General features: G+C 35.5%; 1 protein-coding gene across 1 annotated transcript in view; it reads left to right on the forward strand.

Annotated features, from left to right (window-relative positions):
- The window catches only part of LOC144244159 (inactive N-acetylated-alpha-linked acidic dipeptidase-like protein 2), a 348,840-nt gene that overhangs the window by 303,620 nt on the left and 20,824 nt on the right, over positions 1-24,396 (forward strand). The window contains exon 10 of the mRNA XM_077779388.1: positions 1,409-1,607. Coding sequence (XP_077635514.1) covers positions 1,409-1,607 — 199 coding nt within the window. The remainder of the gene's footprint in view (positions 1-1,408; positions 1,608-24,396) is intronic.

Below are 24,396 nucleotides of genomic sequence, written 5' to 3' on the forward strand. Positions count from 1 at the left end.
AATTCTCTTTATTGAGTTTCTGACCTTGCTCCTGAAAACGGCACCACCACTAACTGTTGCCTTACCCAGAGACTGACTTAAAGAGTGGGGATTATCAGGAAGAAGATGAGAAGGAAATGCACTTCTCATGGCACCATAAAGGAATGCTTTTTAAACAAGGTGTTAAGTCACATCAGCTAGGAAATGCTTACCTGGAGAGGAATACTTTTTGTAACACTTTACAAATATTAACCATTTAGCCTTCATAAAAAATCTATAAAGCAGATGCTGTTATTTTGTTCATTTTATAGATTAGGACACTGAGACTCAGTAACTTACCCCAACATCACACAGCTACTAAGTGGTATAGCAGGGATTTGAACTCTGGTAGTCTGGCTCCAAGGTTGTGGCCATAATCACTCTATGGGTGCTGTCTTACTCTTAGTCAAAGGAATGTCCTGTGTTTACTACCACCATTCACATCAAAATGACTTCCAGTAAGTTACACAAACAAATATAAACAAACCACAAAAAAGCAAAAATTATCCCCCAAGCAAAACAATACAAATACTACATAGGATAGTATTTTCAAATCAAAGATGTGTTTCAACTTCAAATTACAGGAAACTTTTAGGAAAGCAAAGAGACCATAGACACATCACAACATACAGGAACATATCTCTTGTTCTCAGAAGAGATAACTTCTTTTAAAATAGCTTGCCCCCCAGAAATACAGTATAATCCATAATCCATGAAGAGCATGAATTTTTGAGTCAGAAAGATCAGGCTTCTAATTCTGGCCTGTCATTTACTTCTCTGATGACCTAGAGAATTTTCTGGCTTGAATTAATTCTCAGCTTCCATGAAATAAACATGACAATGCAAACTTTGGTGAATATTAAATGAAATAAATATGTCAAGTGCTCAGTATTATTCCTGGAACATAGTAGCAGTGTCTCAATAATTAATACGTATTTACTAGTATTATTATTGTAGCATTAATTATTATTTTTTTAAGTTTATATATTTACTTTCAGAGAGAGGTGGAGAGGGGCATAGAGAGAGGGAGAGAATCCCAAGCAGGCTCTGTGCTGTTTGCGCAGAGTCTAATGTGGGCTCTATCCCATGAGATCACGACCTAAGCTGAAACCAAGAATTGGATTCTTAACCAAACGAGCCATGTAGGTGTCCCAGTAGTAGTAATTATTATTAGTAGCAGTAGTGGTAGCAATAAATTTAGTACTCTTAGTAGAATATAATCTTTATACTCTTAGAATATAATGTTTAGACAGAATGTTTTTGGTGGAATTAATACATTATAAAAGTTTAACTGATGTTGAATCTTCCTTTTTAACATCATGATTGCAAAGTGCTTATTTTGCTCCTTTTAAGATGTCTCTTCTGAGATGGACTCATTTATCTTCACCAGGTGATCAACCCAACACTCATCAACTGCTAGCCTTGGCCTCACGCCTGCGGGAGAGTACTGAACTCTTCCAGTCAGATGAGATGCGTCCTGCTAATGATCCCAAGGAGAGAATTCCAATCCGCGTCCGGATGCTGAATGACATTCTCCAAGACATGGAGAAAAGCTTCCTGGTGAAGCAAGTGCCACCAGGTTTTTATAGGTAAGATATGTGTTCCAACATTTATATGTTTATGCCCCTCAATTAAATTTTTGTTTAACTTTCAGAACATGTACCTTCTGTGAACTGACACTATTTTTTAATAATAACTATGTGTAGTTATGAGTAATTATCATGTGTACAATTTCAGGACCATTCTCCCCCAAAGAACGTTTCAACTGCATGAGCATAGAGTAAAGGACAATGGTTTAACAGCATCATATAGAAAATGACAAAGAATTTTTTTGACATTAAGTTCAATATGAGTCAGACATAATATGGCTACTGTAAAACCAGATGGAATTATAGGTTGTATTGGGAAAATATATATTTTTTGAATGAATCAGAAAATAAGCCTATACTATTCTTCCTAGTAAGACCACATTTGTGTTTAATTTTAGAAGTTACCTTTTAAGAGAAAGAGAAATAAGTTTAATATTCAGGAAAGAGTAGGATTTAATGGATCCTGAAACAGCCAGGGGACTAAAGATATGGGTTAGAGGTCACAACAGAGTGATTCCTAGGAACATTTTAACAATCTTAGTAAATATTTTCATAAACAACTTTTGATATGGAATGGGGATTCAATTTTGACTTTTAGAGGGAAAATGGAGTTTAAAAGATTTTAACAGAGAGAGACAGAAACAGAGAGATAGTGCAGAGCCTGACCTGGAACTCAAACCCACAAAATGTAAGATTTTGTGACCTGAGCCAAAATCAACAGTCAGATGCTTAACTGAGCCACCCAGGAACCTCTACATATTCTTATTTAAGTCTTTTATTTTTCTACAAGACATAAAATATAAATACACACAACTTTCTGTGTAATAGATGCATATATGATGTGTATATGTGTATAACAATTTAATATATGTATATGTGTGTGTGTGTTTGTGTGTGTGTGTCCCGTGTGAATATAAATTTATGTGAGTATGTGAGTAAAGGCAGGAGATAAAGAGGTGTTGGAGGAATAGTGAGGCAGAAAAAATATTTGGCCCAGAGCCCTCATTCATAAAAGACTTCAAATTTAGACCTTTGCACTATATCAGTGGATGTTTCTGTGTGTTTGTTTGTATATGTATATAATTGTATATATAATATACAAATAAATATAAACTAAAAATACCATGGACTAGACATACTATACATGGCCAAAGGACATAACTAAGACTAGAAAATTGAAACATACGAATACAGATTTTAATTACATATAATAAAGAAGTTTCTGGAAAGTAGTGTTCTTAAAACTCTAAACGTGATGCTTTTATAGGGTAGTGAACTCAGTATCAGGGCAGGTATTAAAGTGTAGGCTAGGTAACTTTAAGTACCTGAGTATTTTGACTATACAAGATTTAAAGTGCCCTTTACCACCAAAATTCTGTGATCTAACAAACCACTTAATTTCTCTGCATCTTAATTTATACATCTATAAAATGAGATAGTGGAATGAGACCTGTTTAAAATAAGAATCCTTTCCTACTTCTGATATTTGGTGATTTCCCTTAATGATTTTTAAACTCAAATTCTCATTTAAAATCCTTATATCATTTCTTCTAACAGTATGTATTCTGTATTCTAAGACTTTGGAAAATGTTAATTTATTATGCCAGATATTTGTAAGCACCAGAGACATAACCTTCCCTGATGAGGTTACATTTCTGAGGTGGGGATGGGGAAACAAATTGAACAAGGTACCTAAATAAAATATAGTGTATGGTAGGTGTAAAAACTGCTAAAGAAACAATTAAACCACATTATTAAATTCAACATTATTTAAAATATCTTATTCTGAAAAAGAACATTATATTTTTAGAATATAAAAATTTCCCTTACTTTTAATGTATAAAAAATTCAGAAATTAATAAAAATCCTACATTAAAAATATAGTTTTATATATTATGATATATAGTAGACTCTTTCACTATTTGCCTTTCTTGGTTCTTGCACTCAATATAGAAGACCCCTATGGTCTGGGATATCTGTCCAGAGAACTTTGTACTACCCCTCAAATAAAATTTATTTATTATACATTTTGAGTAGAAAAGGAAATCTTGATCTTGCCTCGAGTTTAAAATGATTAAGAAGGTGATTCTTCTCCATTAGTGATATGATTATAGCATATCTTGTATCCCAGTGTGCAAGCCTCAAAATGTTGATGTGTTAATGTTCTAACTCATGTAACAAACTCTAGAAAGCTTATGGCTGAATATTTTGGCATTATTTTAAACTATTATGACAATTATTAAAGAAATGCATGTATGCCATTATTCTCTTTGGCTGTATTAATCCATATATATGCCAACAGCAAATAGATTACAATAGATAGACACAAATAGATAGCCTCAATTTGAATTATCTAACTGACCTTTATTGAAAGAGTCATGCATTTTTACTTCATTTATGAAACATATAACAAATCATCCTACTTCATGTTTCCATTGGTAGGCAATTCATATTTCTAAATATTCTTGAAGGAAAAAATTTTAAATCACAGCAAAATTTCTACTCTTCAATCCTTGTAAACTCTTCCTTTACAGGCAAGAAAATGTTCAAAGTAAAAAAATGAGTGTGATAAGATCATATGTAGTTTAAGAAAATGGAAAATTGATTATAATGCTAGCCATATGGATTAAATATAAAATTGTTAATTACATCATATAAAAGAACATTTGGTGAACAGGGTTCATTTTTTCTAGTGTTAAATAACTTAGAGATATTATTCATGTAAGAACCTCTTAAACCTGATGGTGTTATGACAATTCTTATCAAATATACAAGGAGGAAGTCAGAAGTAATTTGCTTTTTAAGAAAGTTGTTGACAGAAGTTCATTGTATAAAACTAAATATTTCATTTGGAATTTGGATCATGTCCCAAAGGATACTGCTTCCACCAAAGTATCGCTAAACACTGAAACATTTTTAGAATATGTGAAGAAATTTTGGCATCAGAAGATTGAAAGATTTTGAAATCCTATGATGTTGCATGTAAAACCTTGTTGTCATTCTCATAAATAAACCCTCGTTGAACATTGCTCTGTGCAAGCATACTGCTAGAAACTGGCAATGTCAGATCCCTACCTTTAAGGAGTTTGATTCAAGAAGTAAACTATGCAAATCATAAATCAAAAAATTTGAAGAATACTTTGGTAAATTTCCCAATGAATAGTACAGGTAAGAAGTGCTCTTGGGATTCAGTGAGGAGAGATATTATCTTGTAGTGGACAAGAAAGACTTTTTAGGGGAAGGAGCAAATTTATCTGGGCTTAGGGGAATTATAGGATGCCCATTAAATTAAGGGGCCTATAGACAGAATGTTTTTCCCCAAAAATTTATATGTTGAATCCTGATCCTCAGAGGGACCTGAGGGAGGTGATTAAGGCATGAGAGATTAGTGCCTTTATAAAAGAGGCTCCACGGAGCTCCCTTGCAATTTTCTGCATTGTGAGGACAGAATATCTGTGGACCAGGAAGTGGACCCTCATCAGATGCCAAAACTGCTAGGACTTTGATCTTACACCACCCAGCCTCCAGAACTGTGAGAAATAATCTTGGGTTTTTCATAAGCCACCTAGGCTAAAACATTCTGTTATAGCAGCCCAAACTGACTAAGAAAGGGAGCATTTCTAGGAGAGGGTGGTGTGAAGAAAGACACAAAGAAGAGGTTGAGCATTGTGTACTGGGGAGCAGAGAACAAAAAGTGGGATAGTTTGGATGGCTCTTAGGATTGTAATTATGGAAAGGTATGAAGGAATCGACTTGTGGAGTACTTTAAATTTTTTGTCGAGAAGTTTGAACTTTATTTTTTATACAAAAGGAGCCATGAAGAAATCTGCATCTTAGGAAGACTTACTTGGTGTTCCAGATAGGGTGCCCTGGAAGAGAACAGAAACCTTCAGGAAGACTCTGGATATAAGAACAGCATGGTGTGCTGAGAACATGGGTTTGGTATATTGGTGTCGGGAATGAAGAGCAAAGGGGTGATTTGGGAGATGGAGCTAAAGGAAGAATTAATGAGTTTAGGGACTGAGTGGCTTTGAGAATCTTTTTTAAAGTTGTTTTTTAGGATTCCCCTGGGCCTACCCAGATGAAGCATGGATGATTAGCGGCAAGTTCCTCCTCTCTGTCTTTTCTCCAACCAGTTAGTTCAGGAGTTCAGTGTCACTTGGTCTCAGTATAATTATATGATCATTGGTTGATAATCATAATTTCTAAAGTCCCTTTGAGCTCTAAAAATCTGAGTCAATGGATACCCACAGCATTAAGCTTCACCTCTATAATTAAGGGGAATTCTAACCTTGAGGGAGGGGAGCAGGAAACAATACAGTGATAGACTGCAATGGCATAATGAAAAGCTGCAAAGTGAGTCAGAGATTTTGAGCTTAGTAGGCAGTGGGAGCAGATGAAACAATATATATGATCAGGGACCATGTAAGTAAAAGTACATTACAAACCACAAAGCATCTCAAAAATACTACTACTATCAAAATCCCACAATATAAAATTTGACTTATTGCCCCTGAATAGGGAACCCATTATGCATATTCTTAAAAATTCTGAATCTTTCATCTCTCCTCTTCCTTTACTATGACTTTCTTTACTACTCCACTACTCCCAGGAACTGGTGTTGTCTGGAGATGGGAGCTTATAGTATCTGTTTTGTTGTTGGATTCTCTTTAACTCCCTTTAGTTATTATTCTGCAAAGGCAGAGTAAGCAGTCTCACCCAGTGAAACTATTCATTCTCTACTACAATATACCTCCCTCTCCCCACCAAAAAAAGATAGTCTTTTTAGAGCAATTTTAGATTTAGAGAAAAACTGAGCAGAAAGTACAGTTTTCATATAAGCCTTCATACACACACACACACACACACACACACACACACACACGAGTTCCCTCACCCACAAGGCACAATTTTCCCTATTATTAACATCTTGCTATTCTGTGGTACATTTGTTACATTAGTACTAACTAAAGTTCATAGTCTATGTTAGGGTTTACTCTCTATATTTTAATTTTCATGGATTTTTATTAAGTGTGTAATGATGCATTTCCACCATTATTATATCATGCAGAATCATTTCACTGCCTTAAAAATCTGTGTTCCACCTATTTATCTCTCACTCCTTTCTCCCTGAGCCTTTGGCAACCACTGGTCTTTTTCATGTCTCCACAGTTTTGCCTCTTCCAGAATGTCCTTATTGTTTGATCATACAATATGTAACCTTTTCAGATTGGCTTTTTCACTTAGCAATATGAATTTGGGTCTTTTCTATATTAATTTATTTTTATCATTGAATAAGATTTCATTGTATGGATATACTACAGTTTGCTTATCTATTCACCTATTAAAGGGCACTAGATTTTGTTTCAAATTTTGGCAATTATGAATAAAGCTGCTATTTATGTTCATGTGCAGGTTTTGTGTGGGTGTACATTTTCAACTCATTTTGGTAATGACCAAGAAGCAGAACTGCTAGATCATATGATATGACTATTTTTCAAAGTGAGTGTACCATTTTGCCTTCTCCTTAGCAAAATTAGAAAATAATTTTTGGTTGTTCCACCAGGATTTGTTTTCAGTATTGTGGTTTTTAGCCGTTCTAATAGATGACTATTGGTATCTCATTTTTTTTAATTATAATTTTCTATTGATATATGATGTCAAGCATTTTTTCACATGCTTGTTTTCCATCTGTGTATCTTCTTTGGTAAATTGTCTTATCAATTCTTTTGCCTACCCATTAAGTTATTTGTCTTGTATTGTTGAGTTTTAAGAGTTCTTTTTATACTCTGGATACAAGTCCTTGATCAAATATGTATATTGCAGTATTTTCCCCCAGATTCTGGCCAATCCTTTTATTCTCTTATCAGTCTCTTCTGTGAAGCAGAAGTTTTAATTTTAATGAAATCCAATTTATCAATTTTTCTTTCATGGATTGTGCTTTTGGTGTTGTATCTAAAAATGTGTCATCAAACCCAAGGTCACTGTTGTCTTCTAAGAGTTTCATAGTTTTACATTTTATGAAAGGTCAGTGATCAATTTTGAGTTAATTTTTATGAAGAATGGAGGATCTATGTCTAGATATATTATCTTTGCATGTGGATGTGCACTAGTTCCAGCACTTTCTGTTGAAAAGACTATCCTTTCTCCATTGAATTGCCTTTCCTCTTTTGCCATACAGTATACTTTAATACTGCCTTTTACCATCAGCAGCTACTTTTCCTAGAATTGTTTTCAGAATTAAGAACATCATGCAATGATGACATTGTTTGGGATTTATAAAAATTTTATTATTTATAAAAGTAGGAAGGGGTTTGAATAGGAAAATTTGTTTTAAGGAACTCTCAAGGTCAGTTCCTCAACAAGAATAGAAAACCTCAAAGGACTATTAATATTGGGATACATTTAGATAAAATACTAGGATTAAATTAGGTAAAATGAAAATAAAATGTAAAAAGATAATTTGCAAACTATAGAATTCTATACAAATGTTATAAAATAAAAGTAATTTTATACCATTCTGCTGTTTTTACTTCTGACTTTGATAGTGTTCTGGGTTCCAAACTTCTTCCTTCAATCTCTTTTAACCAAAGGATAAACATTTAAAAATTCTGTAACACATGTTCTGTTTCCCCAGAGTCACTACAAGTGAAAAGATTTTCTTTTTCATTTTTAATTTTTATTATATAGTCCTTCCCCTTAAACATTTGCTAAAAGTTTGCATATTGAGGGATTGTAAGACCCCACAGAAAAGAAAAATGTTGGGAGAGGATAGAATTAGACATAGAGTTTTTGAAAAGAGTAAATATAATATTTATATGTCCAAAGTAAATGTGGACACACTCTAAATGACAAACCTTTTCCAGTAGGAAAGCTTTCTTTCAAACCACATTTTTTTGTTTGTTTAAATTATTGATGCTTATTTATTTTTGAGAGAGAGAGAGAGAGAGGAAGACAGAGCACAAGGCGGGGTGAGTGGCAGAGAGAGAGGGAGACAGAATCTGAAGCAGTCTCCAGGGTCTGAGCTGCCAACACAAAGCCTGACCTGGGACGCAAACTCATGAACTATGAGATCATGACCTGAGTTAAAGTTGGACGTTCAACCGACTAAGCCACCTAGGTGCCCCAAACCACATTCTTTATATGTTCAGGAACCACTATTACAAGCATCATAGTCTTTTGGAGGCAGACTCTCCCTTTTAAATTTTGAAGTTTGAACCACCTTTTTAGATTAGGGCACCAGCTTTGAAATTTAATATCTTATAGAATATGCATTTTTCTTGCTTATTTTAGAAAATCTCCCCAAAATTTTTAACCTTGTCACAAATTTTTTAAATCCTTAAAGGGCCTGCGTTCTCAAGGCTGCTATTCTAATAGTCCCTCTACCCCTTTCTTCATTTGCCCCATACCAGGCTAAAAAGTCTTAAAAACAGGAAAGCACTGGCTATTGCTCCCTCCTTTAAGTGACTGTATGAAGCTGCACAGACATAAGAAGATCTTCGATCTTTTTTTTTATTTAATATTTTATTTATTTCTGAGAGAGAGGGAGGCAGCATGAATGGGGAGTGGGGGGTCAGAGAGGGAGGGAGACACAGAATCTGAAACAGGCACCAGGCTCTGAGCTAGCTGTCAGCACAGAGCCCAACGCAGGGCTTGAACCCACAAACCATGAGATTATGACCTGAGCCAAAGTCGGATGCTTAACTGATTGAGCCACCCAGGCACCCCAGAAGGTCTTTGATCTTCAACTTTTAGTGTACCAATAGAAAATCACGAGCTGTTAAAACTGTCCTCAGCCAAACTATGATTGGCAAAGGTTTTCTATTAATAGGCAATGTATGCATATGAAATATATCAGCATGACCTCACATTCGTACACTGGAATAGGTTATCTGGATAAAATCCCATGTTTAGCCTCTACATATTTAAAGAGTCAGCAGTTAAACAGCAAAAGCTAGTAAGGGTTTGCCTCCTTCCCCATTATAAGATGTGCATACATACATATAAACAGACAGACAGACATTTACATTGCTGCACTATTAACTATGATTTTATGTGATTATAGGGTGATTTTACCAGGGGTTAGGAAATTTGGTGTGACTTTCGGGAGAAGATTTGGAGATCCACCTATGGCATTTATATTGCAGTTGTTTTGATTCGAAGGTGTGGGGAACTGAGAAGGAAACAAGCATGAGCCCATATTTAATGCTGGCTCTTGGCAGAAACAGAGCTCTAGGAAAGTGAACATCCTCAAGCACCATCATTCAAAATAAATTAAAAGCTAATTATTAGGCTTAAAACAAAATTACTGGTTATACTGTAATATTGTCCCATTGTTCTTTCTAAATGTGTGGTATTTAAGCTATATCATGGGTAAGTAGTCTGTTGGGTGCTATGTAAGCACCTACGTTTATAATATTATTTCTTTTGGAAGATACATACTAGTTCCAAACAATGGCCTTAATCAGGAGTTTGGCAAACACTACCTATTTGCAAGCTGAGGGACAGTGTGTGTATGTGCTTGTACATGTGTGTGAGTCTCTGGCTTGTGTCCTTATTTAAAACTTTTAAAAATTTTCTTTAATGTTTATTTATTTTTGAGAGAGACAGAGACAGAATGCGAGTGGGGGCAGAGAGGGAGAAAGGGAGACACAGAATCCAATGCACTCTCCAGGCTCTGAGCTGTCAGCACAGAGCCCAACACAGGGTTCAAACCCACGACCCATGAGAACATGACCTGTGTCAAAGTCAGAGGCTTAACCAGCTAAGCCACCCAGGTGCCCCTAGTTTTGTGTCTTTATAAAATCTGTGGGGGCAGGTACATAAAAAAGGAAGTCCTTCTCAAGATACCTGGAATGGCCTGGAAGAAGTTCAGAGGACAATTTCAAACTAACCTAAGCCAAGACAATTTTTTGTTAGCATCCTTGAAAGCAGGAAAATAGCAATGTAAATGTCAGGATGCTTCTGCCTTAAGCCAAGGATAAACAAAGCAGGCAATCCATTAAAAGTACTTTTCAAACACATAAGCTCCCAAAACTTTGCTTTGGAAAGATGTTAGAACTAGTTTACACTTAGGCAAGCAATGACATTAGACAGAACTATTAAAAACACATTTCCCAGACACCCTATGATCAGGTTTCTAGCTATGTATTCTGGACATACATTTGATTTTAAGAATTTTAAGGGATTGAATTCCACCCCCCCCCAACACATTTCAGAATAAAGTGATTTCATTATACAGTTTTCACGGTGTTTTAATTAGAGTTAGCTATATATGTACTAATAGAACCTCATGTTCAGTGTTTGATTGGGATAATAACTACTTTGTTAGGGTTGTACTATTTCTTTTAGCGAGGTGTGGGTGGTCTGAATGGAGCTCAAATCCCACCATTGTTTCTCGTGTCATTAATTCTATCAGCAATGCCTCTGATTTCTTTAGACTATGAAAAAATAACTAGTGATTAAGAATTACCATAATGCTTTTAAAATATTTTTAATAGCGACCACTTGCACAAAAGAATCTATGTTGAATACACAGTTTTATAATTCACACAATGTAACATTTCCAAAAGAGGATTGAAGACCTGGCTCATGTACAAAATCCTTATAATGCTGATCGTTATATACATTCCTTATTACTCTTTTATGAATAAACGTATACATGAGCTTTATAATTATGTCCCCATTTCATATTTTTAAAGTTTCTACTTCTAAAAGGAACCAAAAAGCTTCCAAATTAAAAAGAAAAGTAATATACTCAAATCCAAACCTCTTTTTTCAATACCTCATTTTGTTAATATTGAAACAAAGAACATACCCCACTTTGACAGATAATGTTCACTGCAACTTGATTAGACATTGAAACACTTGCTTTAAAAATTTCAATTGACAACATTATCTTTACCAGGCTAATTGGTCTGAAACAGCCTTCTAGGTTCAAAATAGAAATTCATTTTATAAAAATGTTTCTCAGGTTTGAGGTTTCTTTCTATATAAGGTGAAGAAAAAATTACTGTTTTCATATTTGCAAAACAAGACACATTGCCAATCTGAGAGCAAGTTGTGGTTTTATCATGTATTTAATAATGTTATGAATAAGAATAATAACAATACTGCTCACAGAGGAAGGTTTACTCTGTACCAGCACTACGCTCTACATTTTCATATATTATCTATAATATTTCTAACAATATTGCAATATCAGTCCTGTTATTCCCTGTGTAGAGGTAAGAAAACTGAAACTTATGAAAAGTTCATATGTAGCAGAAATGGGGTTTGAGATGGGATTCAAACCACCTCTCTAAAACCCCTGTTCATTCTACCTACTAGATATTGCTGCATATGTTGATACAAAATATTCCTACTTTGCATAGAACCAATAAATTTGGTTAGATTTTGATGCAAATATAGCCAGAAATTAAAAGACTCAATTTTCATAAGGACTTGTTAAGTTTCATTTGGTGTACATTTACAGTTATATCTCCTAGCCCTACTGCTCACAAAAGTGCATCTGTGAGGTACCAAGTTTATCCCTACTTCCAGAAAAGAAGATATACCCTATAGTCTGAATCAATAAAATTACTTTGTCCCAAAATATTGCTTACCCTTTCCTGTTTCCGTAAATCTTGAGTGCAGTTAAAAGAAAAGGGACACTTGTCTGCTAAATCTCCTATGTCATGGTGAGGAACGTTTTTACATAACTAGAGTTTTACATAACTCTAGCCATATAGAGAAGGAATCACTAGACTGGGAATTTAGGGATGTTGACTTGAGATCTAAAAGGGCCACTGATCAGGTAATCTTACAAGTCACTGATCTTCCATGAGAGTCATTCTTTTAATCGGGTAAGTCAGAGAAGATAAACGGGCAGATCTGTAAGGGAATGAAATACTAGTTGAGTAAGTATTAATAAACTAATACGAATCAACTTCTGATTTTCTTTAAAAATAATTATTGAAGTAATTATTTCAACAAAGGAAGAAAAATAATAAAATGTAGGTTATCTGTGAAACCATGTTAAATACTTTAGTGCTTGTTTCTCTCTCCTTTTATCACTATATCTTTTATCTTTATTTCAGCTATTAGTATAACACATTTTGTGTTTCCGCGTCTATAAGTATCTTGTTGATTCAAGATGATCCAAAGAGAAGACAAAGAATCATCCTCAGTATTTCCTATTTATTTATTTATTTATTTATTTATTTATTTATTTTTGAGAGACAGAGAGAGACAGATCATGAGCAGGGGAGGGTCAGAGAGAGGGAGACACAAAGTCCAAAGGAGGCTCCAGTCTCCGAGCTAGCTGTCAGCATAGAGCCCGATGCGGGGCTCGAACCCACAAACTGTGAGATCATGACCTGAGCCGAAGTCGGACGCTCAACCGACTGAGCCACCCAGGCGCCCCTCAGTATTTCCTTTGTACCTGCTAAAGCAAGAAATATTTTATTTTGTTACATAATGAAACTAAAGTACTTCGTTGTGTTATAGATTATATTGTTACTAGAGCAGATGCCAAAAATCATTGTATTTGCCAAATCTAGATTTCTAGATTATTAGTAGTGACATCTTATTCTTATAATAAGAAAAAGTATATCTTAATGCCATACACACATACACACACACACACACACGCACGCACACGCAACTATGGAGCAGGTACAACATTACTGAGATGGGACACACAGAAAGGACAAAGAACTGATAGACATAATTCCATAGAGCACACATTTATTCCCATACCCCACTCCAGTGTAATATTTTGTTCAAACTAAAGCATACAAGGTTACTACAGTTGAGGAAAAGGATACAAATGTCCCTCCTTCTCTGGTGACCACAAGGGTCTTTATGGTTTGCCAACCACCAACTTTGGTTGCAGTGCGTATTCAGTCTGCTTACTAAGGTCACAAAACTATAACATTTTCATCTCATGGATAACAAAAAAGTCTGTGAATTTATAACCATACTGAAATGACATCAACTTGGAATTTTGTAAGGACAATAGGATGAAATAGAAATAGGAATAGTTAGAGCTAACTATAATATACAATTTAATATACAATTGATAGAATCCTAATAAAAATACAACAAACACTCAAATTACATATGTAAAATTCTTCTATTTTCTTTCAATCTATCTTAATCAGGCAAGTTGTAATGGGAAGACTAGAAGACAATCTACTTATTCCAGGTAAGAATAGTTTCAGTAGAAAGAATTAAAGGCTTAGATGTTCATTGGAGGTGTTGGAGTGGTAAAGGTCAAGGAAGCTTTTGCTAACATTCATGGAATCAAGAACTACCAGAACAGAAAGAAAACCTTCAGTGACAGTAACCAGGTATCTGCAGCTCTCACGCAGGAAATTTCCAGGAGGTCTCTGAGAAACTCCGTGATTCTCCTTTCTGCCATCTGCCTACCTATCTGTCTGCAAACTTTGCTTTAAATTATTTTTAATGATTTTATTTATTTCTGAGAGAGAGATAGAGACAGCGTGATCAGGGGAGGGTCAGAGAGAGAGGGAGACACAGAATCTGAAACAGGCTCCAGGCTCTGAGCTGGCAGTCAGCACAGACAGAGACACAGGGCACGAACCCACAAACCGTGAGATCATGACCTGAGCCAAAGTCTGACACTTAACCGACTGAGCCACCCAGGCACCCCTGAAAACTTTGCTTTAGAGTGTGGTTTCACTTCTGCCTTCAAAATCTTGTATGATCATTAGGTTGTGTATTTTTTCTGTGCTTTTATAACATTTGTTGACTACTTTTTCCAGAAAGACCAAAGTGGTCTTTTATGCTGTATTCCAGGATCTTAGAGGAACTAGGATCTGCCTTGTGCTGCAGTTGGTACTAGTGGCAGTAGTGATAGGGAAAAATCTATTATAAGATGGCTGACAGGAATGATGGGGAAATTCCAGTCCCCAACCAAAGACTCCTCTTCCAGTTCTTCTTCCCACCCTGCTTGCTGCGCACACCAAATTACTACTAATGCGGAATTTATTTTTTTAAAACATCTATCTAATTAAGAGCATTATACCTTGCTTTTTTTAAGGCTCATAAACAATAAACATAGGGAAATTCTCCCCATTTCCTTCATATTTGCAAAACACATCCAATTGTAGGATAGTATTGTTATCGATCTTTTCCTCTGGCTGGGCATGTCCCCTCTTCCAATTTGTATTGGAGCTGAGCCGTTGTGCAAAAGAAAATGAATTATAATGCTTTCCAATGAAATAATTACCCATCTTATTACATAAGACATATCATGTATAATTGTGCATTAATTGATTCCACAGATGGTTCTCTTATGGACCTCAACTGTCAAAAAGAGCTTAATCACCAGGCCTCGAGAAACCAGCAATCCTTGCTTGAAGGTACAGTGTACCTCTTCTTGCTCTGGGCCCATTTCTATATGGGGGTTTCTCTACTGGAAATATACCTGGCATCTGGTTCTTCCTTCAGGGCCATTCCAATTCTTTACTCCAATCCTACAGTTATCTCAAATGGACATCCCAATGGACTAATGACTAATCAGCCCATGATCACACATAACTGTGGTGTCATGCATTTGGCATCTTTTAATTTGGTGGGGGGGGTACTTGCTATGACTCAGCTATGACCATAATGGGCTTACACTCTGGGCTCAGATCTCTGGAGAGTGATCTCCTCTGAGCCCACTGATGTGAAATAAATTCTCTGCCTTCCAAGATCTACAAGTACCACTTGGTTCTTCCACCAAGTGATCCAGACCAGGTTCCATAACAGTAGAGGTTCAGGTATAGCCAACACAGGCATTTATTGGAATTATTTAATTTGTGATATATTTCCCTGCCAAGCAGAGACTAGGAACCCAAAGATATTTCCTATAAGAATTTTTTAAGGGAATACTAATTACATGTCATGTCAGCCATTTTATATATTTGGTGCTTAATCCTAATCTTCACAATTATACATAATTGTTGGAGCTGGTAGTTTTACCCAGGGCTTTCTTGTTTCAAAGACCTTTCTTTTTTCCTCTACCATACTCTCCAAAGGCATTTATGGAAGATTCCATTTTTTTTTTCTTTGGTGCTCTGTCTATAATTTTTCTGATCACTCATCCAGGTAAATATCTTCCCCATTTGTCAGTTAAGGACTCTGAAGTTCAGAAAATATAAATCTTCCTCCAAAGTTGCCAGAGATAGCAAATGACATAAATTAGTAAGCAATAAAACCTGGTTACAGCCATTCTGAGTTTTATTTTTTAACTAAATTAATAACCATTTCTGTAGTAGCTTCACAGGAGTAGAATAAAAGGAGATATTTTAAGTTGAAGTGAATAAAATGATTCTATTTCAAACCAAGAAAGAGAAGCAGAAACAAAATATATTTTATCTCACAAAAAAAAATGGTTATTTAATCTTTTGCACTACTCAGACCTCAGCTGTAGGACTAAACTCTTGTCGGTTGGGTGATGTGCTTTTCTTCCCGCATTTCCTAGGATTCTTATGTTAATTTTATTGTCTTTCTTATCTGTGAATTAGAAATTGGTGCAACTTCTTTAAAATTACTTATCTAGGTTTACTACTGAGTCCATTATTAGTGATTCTGTTTATTAATTCAGCAAAGCCTTAGTGCCCACCACATGCCAGAACTGCTAACAGCCTGCTCAAAAATATAAATATCAACTGTACTCTTGTGTACCTCACCCTTTAGTGGGAAGAAAGAGAATAAGTAGACAACAAACCAAATAAATATGTAATTACAACCTTTAAAAGTGTTTAGAAATAAGAGAGAGAGAAAAGAACAAAAGAAAGAACGGAAGGAAGGAAGGAAGGAAGGAAGGAAGGAAGGAAGGAAGGAAGGAAGGAAGGAAGGAAGGGAGGGAGGATTTGTTGTTTTCTTCATTAGCTAAATGGATTGGGGGAAAGAAACTTGGTTCAGGCTGAAGAAATAGACAAAGGTCTAGAGGCCATGAAGAGGGGTTAAGATGTTATTTTCAGTGCATTTTAAATCTGATTTTAAGCAGAGGATAACATAATTCTGTCCGATGGTTTATCTATTTATCTATCCATCTATCTCCTAGTTCTATCAGCTATGTGGAGACAGGATTACCAAGGTAATGGAAGAAATGGAGAGATTAAAAATGATATGATATTTTAATGACCTAAGTGTATCAGTCAGAGTTCTCCAGAGAAATAGAACCACTAGCATAGAGGGATGGATGGACAGACAGACAGACAGACAGATAGATAGATAGATAGATAGATAGACAGACAGACAGACAGACAGACAGACAGACAGATAGATAGATAGATAGATAGACAGACAGACAGATAGATAGATAAATAGATAGAGAGAGAGAGAGAGAGAGAGACAGACAGACAGACAGATAGATAGATAGACAGACAGACAGATAGATAGATAGACAGATAGATAGATAGATAGATAGACAGACAGACAGACAGACAGACAGACAGACAGACAGATAGACAGATAGATAGATAGATAGATAGATAGATAGATAGATAGATAGATAGATAGATAGATAGATTTTCGAGAAATGGCTCATGCAATTGTGGAAGTTGGCAAGTCCAAAATCCTGAGGGCAAGCAGGCTGAGAACTCAGGGAAGAGTTAATGTTTCAGTCTTAGTCTGAAATTTGTAGGGCAAGCTGAAAATTCTGGAAGGACACTATATTATAGTCCTGAAGCAGAATTCCACCTTTCTCATGAAATCTCAGTTTTTGCTCTTAAGGACTTCAACTGATTGAATGAGGCCTGCCCACATTACCAGAATATTCTGATTTTATTTAAATTTAACTGATTTTAAATGTTAATCACATCTACAAGATGCCTTCAGAGTAACATATAGATTGTGTTTGACCAACAACTGGGCAGCATGGCATAGCCAAGTTGGCACATAAAATTAATCATGACTGAAGGTCATACTGATGGAAGTAGAAACACAAAGAAGATGAATTTGTAACATTCTGGGAGTTGAGTCTATAGAACTTGGTTACAGATTAGATGTGAGGGTAAAGGATAGGGGAGAGATCAAGAACTACAGATTTCTCACATGAGCAACAGATTTTAATAGCTGTGATGTGGACCAAATGAGTTTTCTAATTAGGGTTCTCCTGATATCAGCTTAAATAATATGACTGATAAGGTAAGATTAATTTTGGTAAACACTTTAAATGGAAGTCTTAGGAAGAAATTCTGTTTGTATTTGTCTGGTTTGGCTAATCCTAATGTAGACTAAAATTTTACCTTGCCTTCTCTTTCTCATCCAGAAATAATTACATGTAAATAGTAATTGGCTCTTTATACCATGATGCAAAATGGGAGGAAACATGGCCAAATATTTTTGGAAGGAATAGCCCTCAAATGTGCCAGTTAAAGTGTTTCCAATTTTTTTTTCTTATTGCTAATCATAGTAGGTCTCATTTTCTAATCAAAGCTTACATATGTTCCACTAGGGAGTTGGGAAGATATGCTAACTCAATCTAATTTTATAGAATATCATTAAAAGGCCAATAAAATGTAGCCTTGTCAGATACACAAGTTTAGGAGGAAAGAGTAATATACGCAACAAATGCTGATTACTCTCTCTGAAAGTTGTTGCAAATTCTCCATGTTCCCAATTCAGTCCTTTTCTTAACTAAACTATGAAATTAAATAGACAGTTTTGGAAAAATGAAGAGTAGACATTTTCTCAAAGCTGATTGTAGTGCCATTTTATTTTCTTTCTAAACTGGAATTATCGAATGAATAGAAAAACATTCTGGACATTGTAAATTAAAAATCAAAAACATAGCAAAATATTTTTTCTAGATTAATTTCCGAAGGTTGATGAATGAATAACTTTGATTCATTTTACTTCAGGAAATGTTTACTTTTCTATTTTATATATTTATCACTGTAAGTCACAAATGAAAGACTTAATAATCCATAAAGTCAGATTTCTCTAACTGTTAAATGATTAATTTTGCATACAATTTAGATTGTATTTAGTCAAATTTTATTGCTCTCAGGCCAATAGTGATATTTTATATTTGTAAATTTTTTTTAATTTTTAATGTTTATTTTCTTTTTGAAAGAGAGAGAGAGAGAGCATAGGCAAGGAGGAGCAGAGAGGAAAAAGTACAGAGGATCCGAAGCAGGCTCCTAGTGATTACCATGTGTACGTGTCTTCGGGGCCACCATTCAGCCTGTTAAACCAGATAATGTAAGGGATATGAGTGTACATTAGACAGACCATAGCTATGTTTCCATACATGTCTCACTTTTAAGTTTTAGACTTTCCATTTCAACCCCATCCTGTATACAATTCTGTGAACCTGAAGCTGGGACTCAATAAACCCCATCTCTGCTTGACCTTTTGACTCCTCATTGGACCTAATGGGATGCGCTAAGGGAAAATGGGAATCTGGAAGAGGAAGAGATGCTTCTTCCTGTTTGCATTTTGTTCTTGTTTTTAGTTCCTTCTCATGTCATGGCCATTCTAGCTCACTGAGTAGCACAGTTAACTCTCAATTGCACTTTTTCCAACATTAACTAAATCAATCTCATGATCCTCGTCTGTGATACCAGCAGCAACTGACTAGACTTCCTTCCTCATATGCCTGGATCCACTTTACAGGGCTCCATCCCTGAGCTCAAAGACATTAATAATAGCTGAGCAGTGATCCCTGTTTCAACTCTGTAGGATACCTCCTTTGAGCTTCTAGGATTTAAGAACTCCAATCTTTCCACATCCCAAAGATAGTGGTCCCTTTCTGCTGTTTTAACCTTTGTAATAGTGTAGTATTTCCTCTATCCTGGTAATCTAATACAGATACAAAATCTCCTTAATAATAACTGTCAAATGGGGTTAAAAGTAATATATCCTAAGAAAGAAACAGAGTTGCAGTTATTCATAGGCATGAGAGATTTTGTTTTTTGTTTTCTTCAGCTAGGTAGGAGCTAGGCAGTCATCATGTGGAGGTAGTAATTCAGTAGGATCTTACAAATTAGTATACTGCTCTGTTAGAGATGGGAATACAAGTATGGAAGGACACTTCTCCAGAAAAGTTTTCTTTTTCTTTAAAGTTTGTTTATTTATTTTGAGAGAGAGAGAGGAGGAGGGTCAGAGAGAGAGAAAGAGAATGAATCCCAAACAGGGCTTGATCCCACAAACTGTGAGATCATGACGTGAGCCAAAATCAAGAGTCAGAGGCTTAACTAGCTGAGCCACCCAGGTGCCCAATCCAGAAAAATTTTCTAAAAGGTGTCAGTCCATTTCTCAAAATAGGTATAGGTAATATGTACGTAGCATTTTCTTGCCCAGTGAAAGTCATGGCAGTTTTGCATTCTTTTTGTAATATAACAAAGCCCTCAAAGACTGTTTGCCCCAATGACCAAATAACTATAGATGATCTGCTGGTGCATATTGGAAAAATAAGTGAATAGTTCAGTGTTTCGTTGTTTCTTTTGGGTAGCACTGCTCTTATTAGTTACTTCTAAGTGATGTCATTGTGTCAAACAGCTGGAACCTGCTGGTGACTGCCTCAGTTACTCAGTATTACTTCACCTTCCTTCACAGACAGTCTGTTGGGCTTTGTGACTGCTATTTATTTATCCAGATGCTATTATAGCTTATTTTAGCTTGATTGCTATGTTCTAGAAGCATGATCGCAGAGTTAAGTAAGAATATTACCATACATAAATAATCAGCTTTATCTGAGCTTCCCCTTTCTCCTACAGGAGAGTGTACGTTTTTTACTTTTCATGTAGTTCAAGGATATTCATCTTACAGTGATAATCAGAAAAAGTTTGCAAAGAGACCTTCAGGACCTAAATATTATAGACTTACTAGGCCGATATCTAAGGTTCTCTAAAATGAACCTGCATTATAAGATCATAAATAATAGAACTGAGGATAAACATTAGCTACTTGACACTGACTGAAAAGTGATGTGTTAACATAAGTGAATTTTGTCTTCAGGTTGACTGGATTTGAGGCTGTGAGGCCAACTATATATCTCCCTTTCCCCAGGTAACATATGTGGTTTATTGTATCCACATAGTCTCTTTTCAGAGATTGTAAATTATATTATTTATGGACTCTTGATGATCAAAACACAGTTGGAGCTTGAAGGTCAAGGCAGAAAATTGCATCCTAAATTCCTATTTATTGATGATGTATGGTGCACATCGCAGCACACTCTGTGCTGCTACAATTAAAGCTCTGTCAACATCTCTAACATACACCATGACTTCAGGTTTTGATAATGTGGTCATTTATCCTTACTCTCTCTTAAATGATGTGATGTATTGTACACAATACAGTAAGGTAGAAATAAGTTTGACTCATTGGTTTGTTCATAGGGAAGCAAAAATAGCATGAATAAGATTTTAAAAATTCAAATAATTAGCTGTTTAGTGTAAAAATAATTTGCAGTTATGTAGTCTGAACCTCTAAATCTATGCTGTTTAGTATGGTTGCCACTAGCAACATGTTGACTACCAATAACTTGAAATATAGTTAGTCCAACTGAGATATTAGAAATATAAAATACACACTGTACTTTATGACTTACTACAAAAAAGAATGCAATGAAAAATATCACATTAATAATTTTTATGTGGTTTCATGTTGAAGTGGTAATGTTACATTACACAGTTACATATGTGAAAATTACATATGTGACTCATTATAGTTCTATAGGGCAATGTTACAATAGATGTTCCCAAGGATCCACATCTTCTTTTGTAGATGAAACACCCATTTCATTTGAATTGACTCACAGCAGTATATAGTCTGATAAAACATCCAGTAGAGTACCTCCCCCTACTTTTTTAAAAGAAGCTCTCCCACCACCACCCCCAACCGTGACTGTGATACTGTTGGTGGAATCTATGAGGGTGGATGACAAATATAGAATAAGAAAAATTTGTAAACAAAAGTTAAATATTGGAACTACAGATGTTCCCAAGGATCCCACATCTTTTCATGTAGATGAAGAACTCAATTCATTTGAATTGACTCACAGCAGTATATAGTCTGATAAATCATCCATGAGAGTAATGCCCCCCACATTTTTAAAAGAAACTCTCCCACCACCACCCCCAACCATGATTGTGATACTATTGGTGGTGTCTATGATGGTGGATGACAAATAGAGAAAAAGGAACATTTAGAAAGAAAAATTAAACATTGCAGACTATAGGAGTAAATGAGGTATTAAGCAGAACAAAACTCAGAAAAATCTCAAATTATTTTAGTTTAATATAAATTTCCTCATCTCTAATGCTAAATAAGAGAATTAAAGAATATCCTGTATACACTTGAACAGTATAAATATATTCTGGGTGCAATTACTTGTAATAATATTAATACTTAGAATATTACTCAAAATTCACTTTGTAGCTACTTTGGAAAATGTCTGAGTTCTCTAGAGTCGCAACTAAAAGAAACTGGCTATTTACTTTATTCATTAATTCATTTATTCGTCTATATGCCTATCATATCCTTGGAACTAGATGATCCAAAGTTAAAATATTTTCTCTTCCCGGGGCGCCTGGGTGGCTTAGTCGGTTAAGTGTCCGACTTCGGCTCAGGTCATGATCTCATGGTTCATGGGTTCGAGCCCCACGTCAGGCTCCGTGCTGATAGCTAGCTCAGAGCCTGGAGCCTGTTTCAGATTCTGTATCTCCCTCTCTCTCTGACCCTCCCTTACTCATGCTGTCTCTTTCTCTCTCTCAGAAATAAATAAAACATTAAAATCATTTTTTAAAAATATTTTTGTCTTTCCACCCTCTTTGGAAGGTTCTTTTATATTCTTCTGCATTTTTCAACATCTGTTAGCCTAAATTCATCCAAGTCTGTACTTATAAATGAAATTGCTTTGGATATCCCATTAGAAAGAAGCACATACATCTAACCTAATATGTTATCATGCAAAGATATCATAAAGACCAATTGAGAAATAACAATGTGCCAGCATCATTGGGGACCCTGTAGGCTAGAGGAGCTACAGCAGTGTTGGGGCAGGACATTGCCATACCTTGAGTGTTAGTTAACAGTAGCAATTAAAAGCCCAAGTATTTTAGCTGAAATAGTTCACCTACTTCCAATGCTTTTGCTCATCCCTTAATTATTCCTTACTATATGGATCTCTTTCTCTCTCCCTTCTGTTGAAGATAAAACGATGACCTTTCCAAATCTTGCCAAAGCTAACCTGGTCATCTCTGGTTTCTATCCCTCATTCTCCTCCCTCCTAGCTTTGATCCGTCAGTTTTCCCAAAGCCTCTCACTCTTACATTCTGCATATTTATGATTACTCTTGGTTGCTTCAGTGATGTTTAAGCCCTGCTTTGAAAACATACTCCTAAAGCATACCTTAAAACCAAGAAAAAAATCCTCCAATCAACTCTTCTGTACTCCAAGCTCTCCTCCATTTATTGACATACTTTCTCAAAGATCCACTAAAATCTTGACTGTACCTCCATATATTCTTTAATCCTCTCACATGGGCTTCTGCCTCTGCAACATTCTAATCTGTTATTTTTTCCAAATAGCCAATTCTTCCACTCAAAAAATAGTCTTTTTTCTTTTCTTTTCTTTTCTTTCTTTTCTTTTCTTTTTCTTTCTTTCTTTCTTTCTTTCTTTCTTTCTTTCTTTCTTTCTTTCTTTCTTTCTTTCTTTCTTTCTTTTCAGTCCTTATTAGTTTGGATCTCTCTATTGGTCTCTGTTGCAAATGATTTTCATCCTTAGTAGAGTAGACACAACTTGTAGTTGTCTCAGTTTTCTCATTATATCTTCAATTGCTTACTTTATCTGAGAAGATATTTTTCCTCAATTAACCTGTTGTATTCCTGTTACTAAGAAGCAGTTATCCAAAAGTTTACAGGTTAGAATTTTTTCTCAATTTTACTTCAGGTAAATTCTTTGAAGAATTTTATAAAATTTTATATTACAAAGTATATTAAGGATTAAAATCTCAATTAGGTGATGTTTCTTTTTTCTTTCTTTACTTCTATCAAAAGAAGTAGACATTTAGTAGAGACACAATGGGTAAAAGAGAAGGAAGTCAGATTATGAAGCACATATACGATGGTTTCATCCTTTTTTTTTTGCTTGATTTAATTTTTTATATCTTTTTAAAGTTGTATTTATTTATTTATTTTGAGAAAGATAGAGTGTGGGTAGGTTAGGGGCAGAGGGAGTGGAGGGACAGAATCCCAAGCAGGCTCTACACTGACAGCACGAAGCCAGACATGTGGCTTGATCCCATGATGGTGAGATCATTACCTGAGCTGAAATCACCAGTCAGGCACTTAACTGACTGAGCCACCCAGGAGCACTCTTCCTTGATTTTAGAACAATGTCCTTATTATGCTCTAAAAATACCTGCTGGTTAAAAACTATATTGTTACATTAGGAAAGGCACAGATTTCAAGTGTTCAGGGTGAGAAGACAAGTACTTAGTATTAGTGAGGAACTCCTTCTTTTATTAGAAAACATTCCCAGGCAAGTACCTCTGCCCATCTAACTTGATTTTAAAAGGGAATCATTGTGGGGCACCTGGGTGGCTTAGTCGGTTAAGCGTCCAACTTTCGCTTAGGTCATGATCTCATGGTTTGTGGGTTCGAACCCCGCGTGGGGCTCTGTCCTGACTGCCAGCTCAGAGCCTGGAGCCTATTTCAGAGTCTGTATCTCCCTCTTTCTCTGACCTTCCCCTGCTCACGCTGTCTCTCTCTCTCTTCTAGAAATAAATAAAAATATTTAAAAAATAAAAATTAAAAAAAATAAATAAATGGGAATCATTGTT

This window comes from Crocuta crocuta, unplaced genomic scaffold, assembly GCF_008692635.1.
Source record: "Crocuta crocuta isolate KB4526 unplaced genomic scaffold, BGI_CrCroc_1.0 scaffold1028, whole genome shotgun sequence".
Classification (NCBI taxonomy): domain Eukaryota; kingdom Metazoa; phylum Chordata; class Mammalia; order Carnivora; family Hyaenidae; genus Crocuta; species Crocuta crocuta.